Source organism: Rhineura floridana, chromosome 14 (genome assembly GCF_030035675.1).
Source record: "Rhineura floridana isolate rRhiFlo1 chromosome 14, rRhiFlo1.hap2, whole genome shotgun sequence".
In the NCBI taxonomy this organism is placed as follows: domain Eukaryota; kingdom Metazoa; phylum Chordata; class Lepidosauria; order Squamata; family Rhineuridae; genus Rhineura; species Rhineura floridana.
The window spans coordinates 1,156,538-1,175,266 of NC_084493.1; the positions used below are offsets into that span (position 1 = coordinate 1,156,538).

The 18,729-nt window shown below is 47.8% G+C and overlaps 1 protein-coding gene across 4 annotated transcripts in view; it reads right to left on the reverse strand.

The window, feature by feature from the left end:
- SPG11 (SPG11 vesicle trafficking associated, spatacsin) overlaps window positions 1-18,729 on the reverse strand; it is a 42,506-nt gene that overhangs the window by 4,584 nt on the left and 19,193 nt on the right. For 2 of the 4 annotated variants that reach the window (XM_061595655.1, XM_061595653.1), the window contains 21 exons: window positions 18,242-18,387; window positions 17,850-18,002; window positions 16,800-16,866; window positions 15,293-15,458; window positions 14,736-14,941; window positions 14,053-14,161; window positions 12,766-12,925; window positions 12,071-12,346; window positions 11,242-11,442; window positions 10,663-10,770; window positions 10,170-10,332; window positions 9,141-9,355; window positions 7,696-8,458; window positions 6,811-6,953; window positions 6,454-6,658; window positions 4,065-4,202; window positions 3,294-3,427; window positions 2,627-2,734; window positions 1,844-2,012; window positions 593-732; window positions 231-386 (listed from right to left, as the gene is read on the reverse strand). In XM_061595655.1, the coding sequence (XP_061451639.1) occupies window positions 231-386; window positions 593-732; window positions 1,844-2,012; window positions 2,627-2,734; window positions 3,294-3,427; window positions 4,065-4,202; window positions 6,454-6,658; window positions 6,811-6,953; window positions 7,696-8,458; window positions 9,141-9,355; window positions 10,170-10,332; window positions 10,663-10,770; window positions 11,242-11,442; window positions 12,071-12,346; window positions 12,766-12,925; window positions 14,053-14,161; window positions 14,736-14,941; window positions 15,293-15,458; window positions 16,800-16,866; window positions 17,850-18,002; window positions 18,242-18,387 (3,926 nt within the window). The remainder of the gene's footprint in view (window positions 1-230; window positions 387-592; window positions 733-1,843; window positions 2,013-2,626; window positions 2,735-3,293; window positions 3,428-4,064; window positions 4,203-6,453; window positions 6,659-6,810; window positions 6,954-7,695; window positions 8,459-9,140; window positions 9,356-10,169; window positions 10,333-10,662; window positions 10,771-11,241; window positions 11,443-12,070; window positions 12,347-12,765; window positions 12,926-14,052; window positions 14,162-14,735; window positions 14,942-15,292; window positions 15,459-16,799; window positions 16,867-17,849; window positions 18,003-18,241; window positions 18,388-18,729) is intronic. The other 2 variants (XM_061595654.1, XM_061595656.1) reach the window with 2 other exon arrangements.

Here is an 18,729-nt window from a genome sequence, read left to right on the forward strand (position 1 = left end):
GTAATCAATGGCTACGAGCCATGATGGCTGTGTTCTATCTCCACCGTGGGAGGCAGTGTGGCTTTTAATACCAGCTGGTGGGGAGCTCACGGGGGGAGAGTGCCGATGCCCTCACGTCTGGCTTGTGGGATTCCAGGACACATCTTGAGAACAGGCAGGTGGACTAGATGGCCCCCCTTTGGCCTGTTTCCTCAGGGTGGCTCTTCCTGTGCCCACCTCTTTCTCCTCACCTGGTAGAACCTGGGTAAGGACAGGATGCACTCCAGCAGGCTCTTCCTGCTCAGACTGATCAGCTTGGTGCTGTGCCTGCTGTTCAGGAAGTGGAGCTGCAGGGTGATGAGCTTTGTCAGCCGGTTGCAGCGCAAAGACTGGCGCACACAGAAGTCCTAAGAAGAGGGAGAGGAGGGGGTCAGCGAAGCAAGAAGAAGCCGAGCGGCTGCAACTGCACCCCCCCCGCCCACAGCTACTTGTTGCTCACAGTCCTTTTCTCACATGGTTAATGCCACAACTATGACTCCAGAGGAAACAATGACCGACAAAGCAAACACCGAAGAGTCTCTGCAACTCACGTTTCAACCTTAGCTTAGTTTACCTTGGAATAGCTTTCTGCAGCATCGATGTAGAGGGTCAGGGCTTTCATCAGGAGCTTCTTCAGGGTTGGCACGTCCTGAAGGCATTCCGCTGGGAAAGAGAGAGGCTTTGACTGCATGGCAGGACAGGCAGGGATGTTGCCTGCTCTGGGTCAGGGGCCAAGCGATAAAAGAGGAGGCAGCAGGTGAACCAAAGATGTTTCAGACAAGCTAATTAAGGCGACTCAGCAAGGACCCAAATGATAGAAGATACCAAGTGGGTAAATTATGTCTTTTATTTGATCAACTTAGGGCTATGAATACTTTCATGTTTCACAGAATTCTTCATCAAGGGAATGGAATTCTGCTCTGTTTCCTTTCTGCCTTATCATAAGGTCCTGTGAACCTTGCTAGGTAGGGTGCTCTAAACCCACCCTATTTGGGGATCTTTGGTTGTTCTTAAATTGTTGTAACCTCACTGGTATACCAAAGTGCAAACTGGGCTCCACAATGCTGGAGAGGACACTTGGGGGCAACCATGTCAAGAGCTGGACGTGCCTCGCTATTCCACAGCGTGACAAGGGCTTCAACAGATCTCTATTGGCATCAAAATTAACTTCAGCCATCTCTTTCTGAGCTCACAACAAATCCCTCCTCACTGAGCCAGGAGAGCTGGGCCTCACCCCACAAAAGGGAACCTGCAACCCCTTTATACAGCCCCCAGAGGCTTCCTGGAGTGGACAGTCACCTGTGGTTGTGCTGTCCAAGTGGCTGCCATGCATGTGAGGGTGCCTGCCTGCCTGCCTGCCAAACTGTGCTCTTTCCCATTCTTAGCAATACTCTGTGAAGGTGCATCAACTGGGTCTCAGCCGCTAGCAAGATGGGAACACAGCTGACTGCTGAAGGGTTTCCTCCTGCTGCTGCTGCCACAATGCTTCAGCAAGCTGAAGAGAAGTCTTGCCCACCTCTCTGCTCTTTTTGCTAGCATTGGCCCAAGACACCTGTAAACTCAGCCAAAAGTTTCCAAGCCTTGACTGGCTAAATGAGGAGACAAAAAGAGAGGGAGGAGAGAGGCGTACGTTGTTAGTTTTGCTCCCTAAGCCTGTACACTTCCCTCAGGGGAAGCAAGATGAACACGGAGAAGGTGACTCTCTGCAGTGAAAGCTGGGAGTCTCTGCAAGACCCTGGCAAATGGGAGGCAAGGTCCTTCTCTGGATGCCCTTTTCATTCCAGGGGAGAACTCTTCAGACCTGTCACAGCCTCTGGCATCTTACCCCAAGGCTGAGATTCAATGAGCTTCAGCTGGATGTTGGCTGCTGCCTCGTGGTTCTCCCCAATCTCTCGGCACATGCTGAAGCACAGCGCAATCATGTTATGTTTCTCACTGTCTCCTGGCCGGCAGCGCTTGATGTAATCCAGCAGAGCCGTCTTGAGAGTCCCGTTCTGCCAAACAGGGAGTACGTTAGGGAAGGCGAGTCTGCAAAGCCTGCCTCTGAGAACAGTGCCAGCCACGGTTCTCAGGCATGTGATCACTGAGCATGTCCCCATTCAAAGCACAAGTGGAAGAGGACTGAACAGAGCAAGAGCCACAGTTGTGTGTTAAGGAGAATAAGGGCTTCATTGCAACTAGTGGGTAAAAACTGCCCCTTCAGGGGACATGACTGAAGGACTTTATGGTTTTGGCATAGCATGAACATTCAGGAGTGGGGATGCAATGTCTGGGGTGACTATTTTGTAAGAAGGTAACGGGAAGACTGAGCCTTCAGATGGAGAAATACTTTCAGCTGCATACAACTGCAGCCTGCCCCAAGCTAGCCTTTGGAACCTAAAACCAAGACACATTTTGGCCTCCATCTCGCTCCCTTGGGCCACTCATGATGATAATCACCACGCAGTGGCAGTCAGAGAGGGAGAGCCTGAGCCTCAACAACTTCCTGCTGAACATTCAGGTTTCAGACTCAGACATGTTGATACTGGAAGCCCAGCTATTGTCCCTTTGATGGAACGGCAGGAACTCTTGGACAGGGGAAAGGTCATTTTTTGTCTCCCGCACCTACCGGATCCAGCTTCTTCCTCATTAGCACCTCAAAGTAATGCTTCTCATGTAGCAGGTCAAAGATGTATGTCATCTCATTATATCTGCCAATACCAATGAGAAGTCGAACCTGGGGGGGGGAGAGAGGGGGGGGCAGGCTTCACTAAACATGATCACGCCTGCTGGGATTACAATAGCCATGTGGTAGAAAAAGACAGGGGGCAGGACATCCACACCCCTCCGGACAGAGCAGAACTGCAGCCTGTGGAACATCACTAGTCAGCAATTTCTTGAATTTCAACTAGATTCCAGACAGGATGGACACTGAGTGCAAGAACTGTGTCAGCTTAGAAACCCAGCAGTGGAAGAAATTAATGGATGGCCTGGAGGAAACAAGGGCAGCTGTCCGACAAGAGCAGGAGAAAGCCACTTGCCGCCCCTCTTTTGCCAATTAAGGCTGCCCATGCCCAGAGGGACGGGGCTGCTTCTTGCAACAAGAGAAGCCGTGTGCTGCTTGATAACATAAATCGGCACAGATGGCATTGGAGGCAACGTTTGCATCAGAGCACCGGCCACCCTGCGAGGGGATGCCCTGGAATTGGCAGGAGCCTCCCAAGGCCTCGAGAGGCAGGGTGTCTGCACCCAGCTAATATCCCCCCCAATGGGGCAACTCTGCAGCAGTTACGTACCATGAGACCATACTCTTCGCTGGGTGCCAAATGTTCATCCGTGAACAGCCGGGCAGCTTGAAGGACACGAATGATCCCTTCCATGTGGCACGTCAAGCTGAAGCAGTTGTGGGCTACAATCAGCAGCTCTGTAGCTAAGGAAGGAGAGGGGACTTCCATCAGCAAGCATGTTCCTTACAGGTGCTCTCAGGGGAGACCAATGGGACACCCACCTTCAAGCCCCTCTCTTGTCAAAGACTGGGCAGCAGCCATTTCCTCACCTTTCAAATGGGAAGAGCAACAGTCACTCACACAGATGCTGGGGGGAAGCAACAGCTGTAGAAGGCAAAAGGCTCCACAGCTGCTCAGAGACAAACCCATTTTCCAGTTTCTGAGGACACTGAGGCAGACATCAGAGACACTCTCACATTATGAAAGGCTCCAGCAATAAACCCAGACTGCTATCAAGATGCATGGAGAATTGCAGCATGCAGCCAAAGTCCTCCATGACTAGAGCTCCCACTTGCTGGAAACAATTGCCATGATCGTGGTGGTGTATTTCCCAGATGTACACCATGCAAAGACAGCAGACAGAAGACAAGACATGAGAACGCTCCACTTGCCAAATCCTGTCCATGTTTACTTAGAAGCAAAGTCCCAAGGACTTTGATGAGGTCTGCATTCAAGTGAGCATGCTTGGGATTGCAATCACACAGCATGCAAGTGAGATGTTACTGGACATTAATCACCGACCCACAAGGACCATCCCCTGCCTGTCCATCACCAACTTACTGCAGACAAGTTCCCCGCGTGGCACAGATGAAATTTTATCCAGGAGCTTCATGCCAACCAAAGTGTGGTCCGGGCACAGTTTGGCCAGCTGCAGGAACACTTGGCTCTCCTCTGCTGGATTCAGAGTTTGCTTTTGCCCTGTACATACAAATGACACTTTGGTCATAGCGCATCCTCCAACTGACCACAGGGGAAGAGAAAGTATTGCCTTCTCTCCAGCCCAATTCCAGAAGTCCTTTTCCCCATAAGTTATCTCTCCTAGGTAGTAGTAGTAGAAGAAGTAGTAGAAGAAGAAGAAAGCTATTTAAATTCTGTGGCAGTAGCAGTGCTGAAAAAGGCTGGACAGGGACAGGGAGGTCAGGGCGAATGGCAGCCTGAACAGGAACTGAGAAAATGAACCTACAGCAGGAAAAAAGAAGAAAAAGGCAAAGGGAACACACTGAGTGCGGTGGTGTAGCCAGACCCTCTGGCGCTTGGTCAGAAAAGCGCCAGTTTCTCCCCTCTTTCTTTCTTTACACCATTTGTGAGGGGATGATACACAGTGGTCAGCTTCAGGTGCTAGGGCATACAGTATCGCATATGTACGCAGGTGCACAGCTGACTGAGCAAGACAGAACATATTTTAATGAAAAACGATGCAGCACTCTTTTTGCAGCTATATTTTAGCTGCCAGACCCAGGATGGGAGTCTCAACGATTCCTTCAAACATAAAAACCAGGTATGTCTTCCTCCCATTATGTCCAAGGAAGGGAAGCTGGGCCAGGGGCCAGGAGTGACCTGATGAAGCCCCCAGATCTTTCAGAGCCACCCAGCATTACATGTGCCATCACTGATGGAGCTGCCATCCATCGGGTACTGAGTGCTGCCATTGCCAATGCATTTAATGAGGATGCCCACAAAGCATCTCTGGCCCAGAAAACTGGAAAGACCTCCCTTGCGTGGACTACAATATGCGAGAGCTACTCAGCTTCCTCTTAAGGGCTCTCAGTCCAGTCAAGGAACTTGTCGCAGAAAGGGAGCAGGAACCTAGGACACCATCACATAGTGATAGTCACTCCGCTGCCAGCCACAATGGCTCTGCTCTGCCTCCACAGTTGCAGGCAGCGTGCTTCCAAATACCAGTTGCTGGAAACTGCAGGAGGGGAGAGTGCTCTTTGCACTCTTGACCTTCCGAACTTACCTGTATAATCAATTGTATATTGGGTCTATGACCACATAATAAAATTTGATTAGATTTGATTTGATCTTTGTACTCAAGTCCTGCTTGCAGGCTTCCCATGGACAACTGGTTGGCCACTGTGAGAACAGGATGCTGGACTAGATGGGCCATTGCCCTGATCCAGCGGTCTCTTACGTTCTAATGTTCCCCATGCAACCATGGATGAATCCATAGAGTAGATGCCAAAGATCATGGGCATCACCAAGATACTCATCTGTATGGATATTGTGCTGTTGTCTGTAGGGGTGGCACAGACACTTCCAGTTGATGCGAGTTGGGGGGGGGGAAGTATCCTTTACTTGGCTGCTCAAGAAATATCTGCCTGCCAAAGAAATCACATGCCCTTTCAACGTTTCAGAAATTTAACAGAACGACGATAGTGTATCCACATTTGCTGGCCAAGGAAATATATCCTGGGCCATGTGGAATACCCTGCCAGAGCTTAGTTGATGGATTGCTAAGATTGGCCGGTGCCCATGGAACCTTCCAGAGGAAACTATGTATAGTTTGTCAAACTGCTGTGCAACCAAACAAGCCCCTGTGCTGATGTGGACAAGGCCAGAAAGGACCCAGACACAAAGAGGGACGCTGCCGAATGAATTCCTCCAAGGTGAGATTTCTTGATGAGCATGCAAAGAGAGGGCAGTCTACCATGGTGATCGTGCTTGGGGCCAGACGCTGCTTCCAAGGCCTGCCCTTCCTTCCTCAACAAGCTCTGGCTAGATTCACATGGATGATGGACTGTATGAGCCCCTCTTGATGATGTTCCCTGAAGCTTCCCAGATGTCAGAAGGGCTGCAAAAAGGCTAGCATTCCACACACGCTGCGCTGGGATCTTGAGATGGAGAATGCTCCAGCAATTAAGTCTGACAATCTGGAACGATGTTGTTCAGCACAGATGTTGTGAGCTCAAACAGAAAAGTTAGTTCAACTGGCTGTGCAGGCACACACAGGTGACCCAACATCTGAAAAGGATCACTATGTATTAGTCCACAAATGGTGTAAATTTGGTGCTTTTATGACAAAGCGCATGAAAAGCTGAGCTATGCTGCTGCACCATTGGTCTACGTTAAAAAAAAAAAGTACAACGCGTGCAGAACTTGGAGTAATAAACCAACTGCTTGAAACCAGACAGACACAAAAATAAGCAGAAGCCGTAGCTGGACTCACCGCCTTTGTGCCCTTGAGAAGGTGCCAGCAGCTCTCGTGTGACTTCCTCAGCCACGAGCGCCGCCACAATCTCCGGCTCCAGCCCCTGAGTGGTGATGAATGCCTGGGCTTTTTTGCACCTGTCTGGTCGCTGAGATGACAGGATCACTCGAAGCAACTTCTCAGAATCGTGGGCAGAGATCTCACTGAAGGAACAGCCGAGCTCCTGCAAAATACCATGGGATGCCTCCCATCCGTTATCATGAGAAGTCGCACCTGGAAACTGGCTCTCAGTGCCATGCTGATAGGCAAAGACCCCTCTGCGTTCTCCATTGCAGCACAATTGTTGACCCTCCCCAGTTCCAGACCTGCACGCACCTTGGACAGTTCAAACAGGCAGAGGACCTGTCGGCAGTAGTTCCGTCCATGGACACACTCTGCTATCAGAGCCTGCAGGCTGCCCACGACCTCACTGTCTGGACCAGCCCCCCCCTCAAAGGACCAAGACTCAAGGCTGGAGGCTGAAAACAAAATCAAGACTCAAAAGAAAAGGACAAGCATATCGCTTTAAAAAATATGTATGCAAAGGGGTTTTCTTTACTAAAAAGAGGACCTTTTTTCTTTTCAACAAAGAAAACAATACAATCCAAAGGGAGAAAAGACACAATAAACAGTAACAAAACAAAACAATGCTTTCTGTGTTACCCATTTGTGGGAGGGGAGGGGGGTGCAGGCAGTGGCCCAGACGAGTCCCGGGTTCATCCATGCGAATAATTCTGCTTCTGGAGTCCACACGTCTGAACGTTTCTCATATTATTTACGCTTCTGGACAGTAACCTTCTCATAGAGCAGGCTGCTTTTTAAAAAGGCACGGCTGGAGGTGGCCATGCTGTGACAACTCTCCAGGAATGACAAGCCACAATTTTCAGGAAAAACCAACTGAGTTCCTCTCTTGTTCTTCTGAGCTCTGAAGCACTTAGCGGCCAAAATGCTCAGAGATTTTGAAATGATCAGCCCCCGTCCTCTCCCCCCCCTCAATTTTTAAAGAATCAAAATAATACCAATTTTGAAAACTTTGCGATCAATGATTGAAAGCCCTGTATTTCTAGAGAAAGGGCAATGACCACGTGGTCCTCCCATTACAGCACAGCACTGCTGACCCCACCGCGTCCCACCCCCAAACGGCAGGCAAAGAAATAAAGTGCAAAGGAGGGGAGAGGGTTTTCTGTCAAACACACACATTTGAGGGCTCGTGCTACTCACTGCTCTGCAGTCGTTTCTTCTGAGAGTCCTCCCCTCCGTTCTCCCCCTTCTTTCCCTCTTTTTCTCTTGCTGCAAGGACAGCTTGAATCTCTGGGTGGAAACAGCTGTGAGCGGCTTCTCCAGAGGCCAGTGCTCTGCAATGCAAGACTAGCAATACATCTCTACTATAGAAGTTAAAATACTGGCACACCCGGCTGGCCTCATGCACGCTCCCTTCATCTAGCAGGCGCCCAATCAGAAAATTCAGTGCCTCCAATTCAGCCGCAGGAAGCGTGGCCTGCAATGCACTGTGGGAAGGCAAACCCTCAAGCTGCAAGTATTTGGGCATGTTCAAAGCAGCCAGCGTCGAAAAGGAGAACTCCGTGGCCAAAGAGTCGAAGGATAGTTCACCACTTATAGAAATCTGGTGAGAGAATCTGTGCTTGGCCTGCCCAGTGCCCTGGTTTAAAGTCTGCTGAGCAATGCGGCAAAGCCAGATCTCTTTCTCTATCCTTTCAAGCTCATCAAGTGGAACCGGGTCACTTTTTGATAGCCAGTGGCCACCCAGGGTAAGCAGAAGTTGCCTCTCCAAAACGCCAGATGTTCTCTCATCATCCAAGGACTCTGACACAAAGTCTGCCTGAGCTAAGAAGAAACTGGAGGCGGCTTGGGTTGAGAGGGCATTTCTCACATAGCTCTCATGGCACTTTTTCCAAAACTCGATCCTTGTCCGCTTCTGATGCCAATGGCCAATCTGTTTCAAGAGGTGAAGATTTTGGAGCACCTGCAAAGCACACAAAATATTAAAGGGATTCCCGGCCCCTTCTCATCATGAGGACCAACAAATGAAGCTGAACTACGGGCTCACCGGCTGCAGCTGTTTCTGGACATGGATGTCCTGCCTGCAGTGATCTATGCTCAGTCTAGTAACATCCGATTTAGACTACGTGGGGCTCCCTTGGAAACTGTTTGGAGACTGAAGCTAGTGCGACATGCGGCTGCCAGAATCCCAATGAGCCTGGCGGTTCAGCACCATGCGGTGCCAGCTCTGAGAGGCCTGCACTGTCTGTCTGGTACTTTCTGACCCCCATTCAAGGTGATGGCTTTGACATAAGGCGACCTGAATGGCTGAAGACTGATGAACCTGAGGGAACACCTCTCCCCACACTCTCAGATTGCCTGGGGAGGCCTCCTTGCAATACCGTCAGGAAGAGAAGCCCACAGGCCCAACAGAGGGCGTCCTCAGCAACGGCACCTTGATTATGAAACACCCTCCCCAACAGCTGGCCTGCAACCCAGGACCCTTGCTAGTTCTCTCACTGCGCCCCAGAGCAGGCAGCTGCAAGCACTCCGTTCTTGACCCCCAGCTTCAACAGGCAATGGGTATATCCCACATTCTAATTTTGCCATGGTTAGAGATGAAACATAATGAGCCAACACATTAAGTTGTCAAAGAGCTGGCACACCTCTTGGATAACGACATTGTCCACAGGCAGCTCAGCCAGCTCAGCTACATCCCGTGCGGTGGAAAAAGAGCTTCTCTCCTGTAACTCCTCCAGAATTCTTCTGCACTCGTCCTGAAAATTCTCTGGGGTGTAACGGCTGAGTATGGCACGATCGACCGAGACAGGAGAGTCCTTCAGAATGAAGCTGAGGGTACTCAGCTTCTTCATGTCTGGCCCTAAGTCCAAAAGGGACACAAACAGAATGCAAAAGAGAAATGGCTCCTTAACTGGTTTTGGCACAAACTGTACTTTAATCACGGGAGCCTTTTCTAGGAAGGGTCAAACAGGTAACTGTATCAACCTGCCTGTGTTTGCTGAGGCCCTTTGATGAGCAACAAGAGAGGAGGAGCAGGCCCTTTCCCTCCAGAGCCCCAACTGTGGGAGGCTCACTTGGCATCCATGTGGCTTTCTTTGAGACACCAAACCAAAGGCCTTTTAACTTGCAGAAGTGTTTTTCTTTTTAAATCCACTAGTTTAATCTACATGCTTCACTGTTTCTGTCTTTAAAATTAGCAGGCCTCCCTGGAATCATTTGTTTTAGGTGCATAGGATGGGAATCCAGGAGGACAGGTAGAGCAGAAAATGGTTTGCAAGTAAGCACATCCCTTTCAGTACAGGCCCAAGCTTGGGAAGGCCACTCGCTGCCCTCTCTGTGCATCACCTGCATGTTCTCTACTGCCTGAAATGACAGAGGCTGGCCCTCCAGCTGTTGATCTGCATGAGAAGGCATAGTTGTCCTTTGCTTCTTTTAAAATAGTTTTTATACCACCTTTCATCTAGAATTATTCTACTAAAAAGGCAGAATGAATTTGGTAGCTAAGGTTGGCTTTGCTGTCACCTCTCACATTCAAAGGCTGTGTGAAGCCAGGTACTGAAAGCAGCTTTCAGGATGAAGCGCTGGCTCCAATTAAGCTCTTCACAAAATGTAAAATCAAGTGATTACGTGGAGGAACAAATTATCAACAGGGAACAAAAGGAAACTGTCCTTACCGTGAGGCAGAACAGTCTCTGTATCTGCAAAAAGCTGGAGGAGTTTTCCCAGCTCATACTGTGTCCGACACTGCTGTAGCATCAGTTCAAGAAGAAATGAGGCCTGTGACTCCAGCCAGGACACAGGCAAGATGGGAGGCGGTGCTTCATGTGAGGCTTGGAGCTGTGTAAAGACCATCTTGAAAGTCAGTCAGGCCCCCAAACGCCCCCCTCCCCCATAACCCTCTCCCTCAGCTCTGCTACAAATTAAGCCAACTTGTACCAGCAGCCACCCTAAGCGGCAGAGGTGTAGGAAACTGGGAATTACCCACCTAAGGGAGGAAGCTGGGCAGGCAGATATGTGCACCCACAGAGATGAACTATTCTTCAGCTGGTAAAATTAAACCTCACACGCTCAAGAGAAGGGAATATTTTAGCCTAGAGATACTATCTGCCTGTGTAATTCAAGATTTTGTTTAAAAATTTCATCACACAAATGGAAGTTGCTGCTTACTTTCGAAAGAGAGGCTTGGAACACAAGGAGTTTGCTCTGGGCTTTGCTGTAACTTTTGTAGTCCATGCACAACTCGTACACCTCCAGAATCGTCAACAAAGGGGAATCCTAAATAAAGTAACACAAATGAGTGCACACATTTATGCCGAATGTTCTGCCAAAGTACATGACTCTATTTATTTATTTATTTTAAAACACACTGTTAAGATTGAACATCCCCCAAGCCAGCTCTTGAGACTCCAAAAGCATAACTACAGCAGAGATCAGGATAGGGCAGTTTCCCCTCCTTAACATGGAGCAGAGGGTTAATTTGAGCTGCTCCATGTGCAGTCTCTATCTTTCCTGAAGCTTCCCATTGGAAGAAATCCTTCCCTACTCGACCCCTGGCACACTCCCACAATGAGTAGGACTCCACTTAACTTCAAAGGCACTCTGGAAAATGCAAAGAAGCACAAGCGGAGAGGGGCCTCAGCGTGGCCCAGTGAAACAAGCGGGAGCTGCACACTGGAGGCGTCTCCAGCACACCCACAACAGGCAACCGACACAGCCCAGGTCCCCATGAAATATCCGATGGGTTACCTTCAGAAAGAGCCGAAAGCCACGAAGAAGGGTTCTGATCTTCTGCCTCCTGAGAAGCAACTGCCAGAGGGTGGCCAAGTCTGGAAGATCCCACTCGTGGGTTTCAACTGAGCCTTCTATGTGATTTGTCACTTCAGCAGTGGTGGAACTATCCAAGGAAGTTATTATCCACACACAGAGACAATGGATAAAGCTGGCATCCTGCCAGATGGGTGGACATGGCAGAGAGAAGGTGTGCGGAGGACAAAATAATTAAATTGAGAACATGATCCATGCTGAGGAACAGGCTTGCTAGAGTCTCTCACATTCCACACCAAGGGTGTGCACACGGCCTACTGAATAGCAGCAACAGCAGCATGGCACCATCTTATATACCCAGTCGATCACTGTGCTCAGCAGATAAGGACCTCCTAGATACCATCTCATCAGGAGGTCCTTTCCGCACAACTTAAGAAGCGGACCTTTAGTGTAGTGGCACCTACCCTTTGGAATTCCCTCCCCTTAAATATTAGACAGACACCATCTCTGTTATCTTCTTGCTGCCTACTGAAGACCTTCCTCTTTCAACAAGCCTTTTAAGTACTGTAGAGAACTTATCCCAGTTTGCGTCTGTGTTGGAAGTGCTTTTCAATATGCGTTTAAAGCTTTTTTTTTTTTTAAGTGTTTTTAAAGATGTTTTGTTTTAATATGTTTTTAAGGATGTTTTGTTTTAAGGATATTTTTTATGAAGTTTTAGAGTGTTTTTAGTGCTTTTGTTGCTGCCCTGGGTTCCTACTGGGAGGAAGGGCCGGATAGAAATCAAATAAATAAATCTTCCGAGGATTCTTACCTGGAAGCATGCAGCAAGGATGCTCAGGATGGGAGCATGGTGCTTCACTGTTTCACCCAGAAGGTAATGCCAGGGATGCGGTTGCTCCTGACACAGAAGGAGAGTGCGGAAAAGGTCATTCGGGTGCCTGCTGCTGCTTGGCTTTTGCTCATGCCTCAGCCGGCGGGAGATGTCACCCTGACCTTCCGACGGAGTGCCCGAGGTCTGTAAACTCTCAAAGGCCAGCCTCAAGTGGTCCTGAAGAGGAGATGGGAACTCCTGGAGAACAGGGAGAACCTGGGGAAAAGGAAAGGACAAACAAGGTGCCTACATACAGAAACCTGGAACAAAGAGCCCAAAGGGACCCACCCGATGGCTTGTTGCAGCCTTCGCCAAACGGCTGTCTGTGTTGAGTGGGAATTGCAGGCTGAAGCACCCTAGAGGACAGCAGGTTGGGGAAGCCTTGTTTACTGTGTTGACCCCATCAGTCATAACAAAGGAGTAAACAAACGAGCGCTACACTACATTAAAGCCCATATAGATTTACGCCAGTCTTTCCACTGCCAGAGCAAATGAAACCACTTTACTTACCTCTTCCCCTACTTCAACAATATTTTCTGTTCAAAGGGGCTGTGTCTATAGGCAGCAAAAGCTAAGACCAAACTCCACATAAATACATATGGCAGTTTATCACCTCTGCCTCGGTGGCACCTTACCTCAGAGGGTTGGTAGCTGTACATTTGGGCTTCAATGATGAACTGCAGCCATTCGTTGGATCTAGCACACACTTTCAGGTACGATATGCTCAGCCTGATGTTGTGGAGCCTGCAAAACTGGACCACCAGAGACCACTGCTTTCTTGCCTCGCTAGATGTCCTACAAAGAAAGGCTACATTGTAAAAAATGGAAATGGCCTGCCTTCAAGTCGATCCTGACTTATGGCGACCCTATGAATAGGGATTTCATGGTAAGCGGTATTCAGAGGGGGGTTACCATTGCCTCCCTCTGAGGCTAGTCCTCCCCAGCTGGCTAGGGCCTGCTCAGCTTGCCACAGCTGCACAAGCCAGCCCCTTCCTTGTCTGCAACTGCCAGCTGGGGGCAACTGGGCTCCTTGGGACTCTGCAGCTTGCCCACGGCTGCACAGGTGGCAGGGCACGTGACCCCTGAGCTGCTTGCTGTGGGGGTGATCTTTAGCTGGCCCTTGACACCCAGGAGACACGAGCGCAATTTGAACTCACAGACTCTGGACTCCCAGCCAGGCTCTCCTCCCCACTGTGCTTACATCTTCTTAAAGAGTCAGGAACTTGACAACCTTCCCCATCCCCATCCCCCTCACCCAAGTTTCATTCCAGAAAAGCAAAGGGGCTGTGTCTATAGGCAGCAAAGAAGATTAAAAAAAGAAAAGAGGAGGGAATCCTTCACCCAGAAGCAGCGCCAAGTTAAAGGACGGAATTTGCTACCATAAGAGGCAGGAATGGCCACAAATGGGATGGCTTTGAAAGGAGATAAAATTCATGGAGGACGAGACTATACGTAGTCATGATAGTGACATAATACGCATGTGAAAACCAGTTGCTGGGGAACATGAGTGGGAGAGCGTTACCACCCTCGTGTCCAAGAGATATCTGGTAGGCCACAGTGGCAACCTAGTGACGGACTAGATGCTTTGGCTTAATCTAGCAACCAGGCCCTTCATGTGTTCTTCTCTGCCTTTCCCTGCACTGGTGTTCCCGTGCTCTCTGACTCGAATGTGGAGATACAAGACAATGGAAACACAGAGGCATTTTACCCAAGATCTGTCTGCAAAAAGGAGCCAGCAGGGATCCCCTGTTAAAGAAAAAGGGGGAAAGATAGCGTGCAGGCTATCCTTTTTTTGTCCCGCAAGTCACAAGTCAGACTTAAAACAATACTTCCAGTTCTAATTCTCAGCCTTCGTAAAAAGCAACACAAGGCCACAGACTGCATAACGAATTCGTATCACTGAGCTCAAACGGTTGACTCACTTTTTTATCTCCTGGTGCTCAATCTTATCCCACACGGCTTCCTCCAAGCAGACAAGGAGTTCTTCTGCTGCGGTTGTTTCTCCCTCTGCCAGCTGTGTTAACTTTTCAACTGAAAGCAGAGCAGGCAAAGCATTGTGCTGATATTGTACCTTCATGTACTGCAGCAGAGTTAAAAAAAACACTGTTCTTCCAGTATGCTGTCTACCTCAGCGTACAGCCAGGCCTCACACCCTTCTGTGAAGACGATCTGATTATGAATTTCATTTTGTAAAGAAGCAGTAACAATTCCTTTTATCAGACCAAGATACACTCGAAATGGCCATAGGCAGGTAGTTAAAAGTAGCCTTTTCTTCAGGCATGTTTCTATTATTTACTGCTTAATATTTTTAGTACTTTGATTCTGTATTTGTATTGATGGGTATATATTTTTATTTTATTGGTATTCTAGTCTTGTAATTTTATGGTTTTACTTTGTAAATTGCTTAGAGCTTTTCTATGCTAAGCTGTCTTTAAACTGATTAAATATAACAATCCTGACTTCACGGCGGATGTGGACTTTTACGCTGAGTAACAGAAGGGCAAGTGGACTTTCTGTTCTTGTGCTCACATAAAATAATAACCTCTCCTCCCCCCAAATGAAAACCAAATACAAAATATGGAAAACATGTAGAAAGAAGTCCTACCCAAGGACTGCCTGATAGAGTTATGTTGAGGTTCCTCTCTTCTAGACATGAAGCTCAAAATCACATTTGCAGCTTTAACATCCACCCGGAGTTTGAGGCTGTCCAGGCCGAGCAATTCCAAGAAGGAGACACAGGCTGCAGCAACAGAAGGCACATAAAAGGAGGAGAGGGCCAAAGCATAGGCGTCATCGCCTGCTTGCTGAATCCTAGAAAAGGAAAGGCAGCATTTGGAACACCAGAGAGTATGGAATGTAAGGACCCAACTCTGCACATACTTAGAACCAAAACCAAGGGGACTCCCTGCAGATAAAAGACTGGGCCTCAAATCTGTCTTTCCTCTGGTACTGAAAACTCATTTTATATATTGTTCAGGACAACTTCTTACAAGGCAAATTACAAATTTCTAAAATACCACATGTTGCCTTATTGCAGTACAAACAATTTTCAGCAAAAAGCTAGCAATATTTGTAATCAGTTCCAACTTTAATGACGCTTGTCCTACCAACAACATGACTTGCTCTCTTTCCAACTCGTTATTTCTTTCTTTAAATACTCACAGCTGCTTTGGGGTTTTGCTCTTTGTGAGCTGCTGGACTAAAAAAGTCCCAAAAGCAAACGAGGGGCGCTCGTGGCGCAAGTAGTAAGAGAAATCCAGGCGTTCTACTACAGCATATCTATGGACAAGAGAGGAGCTGGAGAAGTGAGGAAGGTCCGTGCAAACATCTGGAGAGAACAGAGACAAGCAGCATGGTGAGCAGACTAAAAACAACAGCAGGCTCCACAGGCCTGCTTGTAAAAGATGAGTCTACTGGCACTTCTCCTGCACGCCAGCCAGTGAGTCACAGCTCTTGCCCTTGAAACCTGGCCTCACAGCTGGCCACTGGCACTTCTCCTGGATCAGACCCACCAAAAGAGTTACAAAAGACAGCTCTGTCCTTTTACACAAGCCCCATGGATTTCAGTGGGGCTGGTGCAGGAAGGGGTTCTGGGAAGGGAAATTCTGTTCCTCAGGTGCTGAACCAAGCGGTCACTGGAAATCTCAGCAATCTACACAGGATTACAGTTGAAACAGCTACACAACCAGCAGCAGCAATTATGGCTGGGGGGGTGTATGCATGTGGACACTTTTCCTTGCCAGAGCAATCTTTGCCAACCTGGTGCCCTCCAGATGTTTTAGACTACAATCCTGGCACTGTGGTACATGTGGATCCAGATCCACAGTTTTAAAGCAGCCAACCATGCCTTAAAATCTACACAGACAGGTTTTTTTTTTGAATGGCTGCATTTGGTACCTATCTGGACACCTGTAAAAGTCACCATACAAACAGATTTGTGTACAGCTTAGTGGCACCCTTGATCCAGATTGTAGCCCCATAAAGAACCAGGGCTGAGACTCTGGTGTGGTAAACTATTCATTGCTGCTGAACTAAAGGGGCCTCCTTTGACACAGAAGAAACACAGGATCATAGTCTGACTTGCAGTGGTTTTCAGGACAGTGTGAAGTTTGTGTGTGAGCCAAGAAGCAGGATGGTGATATGGCATCCCAAGGTACTTATAACTCTTTACTTGTTCAAGAATTTGGCTGCCCAATAGCCACTACCATTGAATTAATCTTTTTTTTAAAAGATAGTAACCCGTAAGTTATTTAAATTACAGTAGTAAAAAACATGACCAAAAGCAATTTAAGACTGGGTCCTAGTAGTATAATAACATTGCATCACCAGCAAAAAAATAAGGCACAAATTTCCTTGAAAGTGTGGAAGAGTGACAGTCTGGGGCAATAAAAGCATTGTCAATATCATTTAGATACAAGATAAACAGCAAGGGGGCAAGAATACAATCCTACCAGGCTCTAAGGCTGATATGTTCCCCACAACACTCTACAAAATATCAACTGCAACAGTGAGATCGAAGGAAACTCTGCTTGAAGCCAAACCACTCAGCATGTGAAGTCTCAATTCCCAGAGAAATGTCTCTTTAACAGAAGAACATACTGGGAGATTCCACTCACATGTATTTTATTCTGAATTTACATGACAAGAAGATAACATGAAAGTTACCTACCAGTCACAGCAAGTGTATTTGCTGACTGCCAGCCAAACAATTTAGTGGGGTCAAATGGAACTAATGACTGAAACAACAGAACACAACATTAATTTCAGAGGCATAAACATTACTCTAAGCTCGACTGCACACACATTTTATGCAGCACGTTTTATGTAGTACAATTGCCACCACACATTGGCCCAAATATTCTGGGATGAAACATCCTCCACATCAAATTCGAATTTAGTCTCAGTGCATATACCCAACAGAGCAGACTGCAGCTCCAGAGAACTTTATCTATTTAAAAGCATTTCTGAACTACCTAACATTTAAAAATCTCTAAGAGTATGTCAAATAGGCTGAGAGGAGAAAATTATCCACAGAGGACAAGGCAAGACAGCAGCATTTCATTATGAAGCACTAGGACAAAGCAGCAATTCCATGAAGTGTTCTTGTAGCACGCTGTGGTGTGAGCGGCAAAGCACCTTCCCACTTGTGCAAGTCTATTTATTTATTTATTTGGACCATTTATGTACTCCTTATATTTAAACAAAACTCTAAGTGGTTTACAACACAGGTTAACAGCAAATACAAAAAAAACCCCTGGGAAATTTCCACATTCTATAAAACACAACTAGCAACTAGATAAGACATCCTCTTTAGTACGTGCTATGCGGCCACAACTAAGATGGTGGTCGGGGCGGGGGGAGGATGCCCAGAGGTGTGGGAGGGTGTCCCAGGCTTTTTTGTTTGTCTGTGGCAGTGGCAGTGTATTTAGGGAGCTGCTCTCTGGAGCTGGAGGCTGCTGCCTCTCCCTTTTCAACCCACAATTAATGTTGCTTGCAGAATACCCCGAAGGTACAAGGCATTGCCTTGCAGAGGTCACCCTTAGCATCTTCTCGCAGGAGAGGGAATCAAAGCAGCCTCCCCCATTTCCCACCACAACCCTCTTTCCAGTCTTGCTGGTATAAGCTCTGGTGGAGTGGTAGCTGCTTTAACTGGACTACAGCACCGCAATGCCCAGGTCTTATTTGTTACACTGGCACAAATATACATCTATACCTGTACCTGAACAAGATGGTAGAGAGAGATGTCGGAAGGCAAGATCCCATGACAGGTGTACTGGGGGAAAAGGGCTGCTCTGAGTTTGGGGTACGGAGCAAGGGCCATCCTGAACAGCTGGGCATCTACTGTCTCTCCTCCGTCTCCATTCTGAAAGACCTACAAGGAAGAAGCATCTGGATGTAGTTGCAAGGAAATGGGAACAGAATGGCTTATTGACACAAGCCGCAGGTTTTCGTTGGTATTCGGCAGAAGGCTTTATCAGTAACCCAAGAGAAGAGAACATGCACCAGCTTTTCTGATGCTGCTGAATGGATGGCTTTTAAAACATCTTTTTGACATTTTCTGCCACTTTAAGGAGCAGGTCATCAACAACGTGCAAATATTCTACAGCATACCTGGTCAATACCTCCAGGGCTGTACATTGTGGTAGCAAGAGCAAGGAGTGTCCGGCCTTCCAACAGCATCGTGCTTACACTGGCCTGGTTGCTGGGAATCAAGATCTGGGCATTTGCCAGACTAGCCTGAAAAACCATCTTTACATCTGGCAGCGGGGGAAGGGGGGGCACATGAAAGGAAACAATTATAGCATCAGTTAACATTTTTACAGCCTATATTTTCTCCCAAGAAGCTGACAATAAGGAGTAACTCACACAACATTATTATTATTAAATTTCTTACCCACCCTTCATCATTATTACAATTTAAAGACACAGTATTAAAAACGGTTAAAACACAGGAAAACCTAAAAAGGCCAACCGACAAGGGAGCATCAATAGCTTAACATTGTTTCAGTTTTTCTACCATCAGCCACAACACTATCTCGATTAAACAAATATCCAGCCCATGGCACACCCAGCTCTCCCGCCCTGTGAAGTGTTCCCTG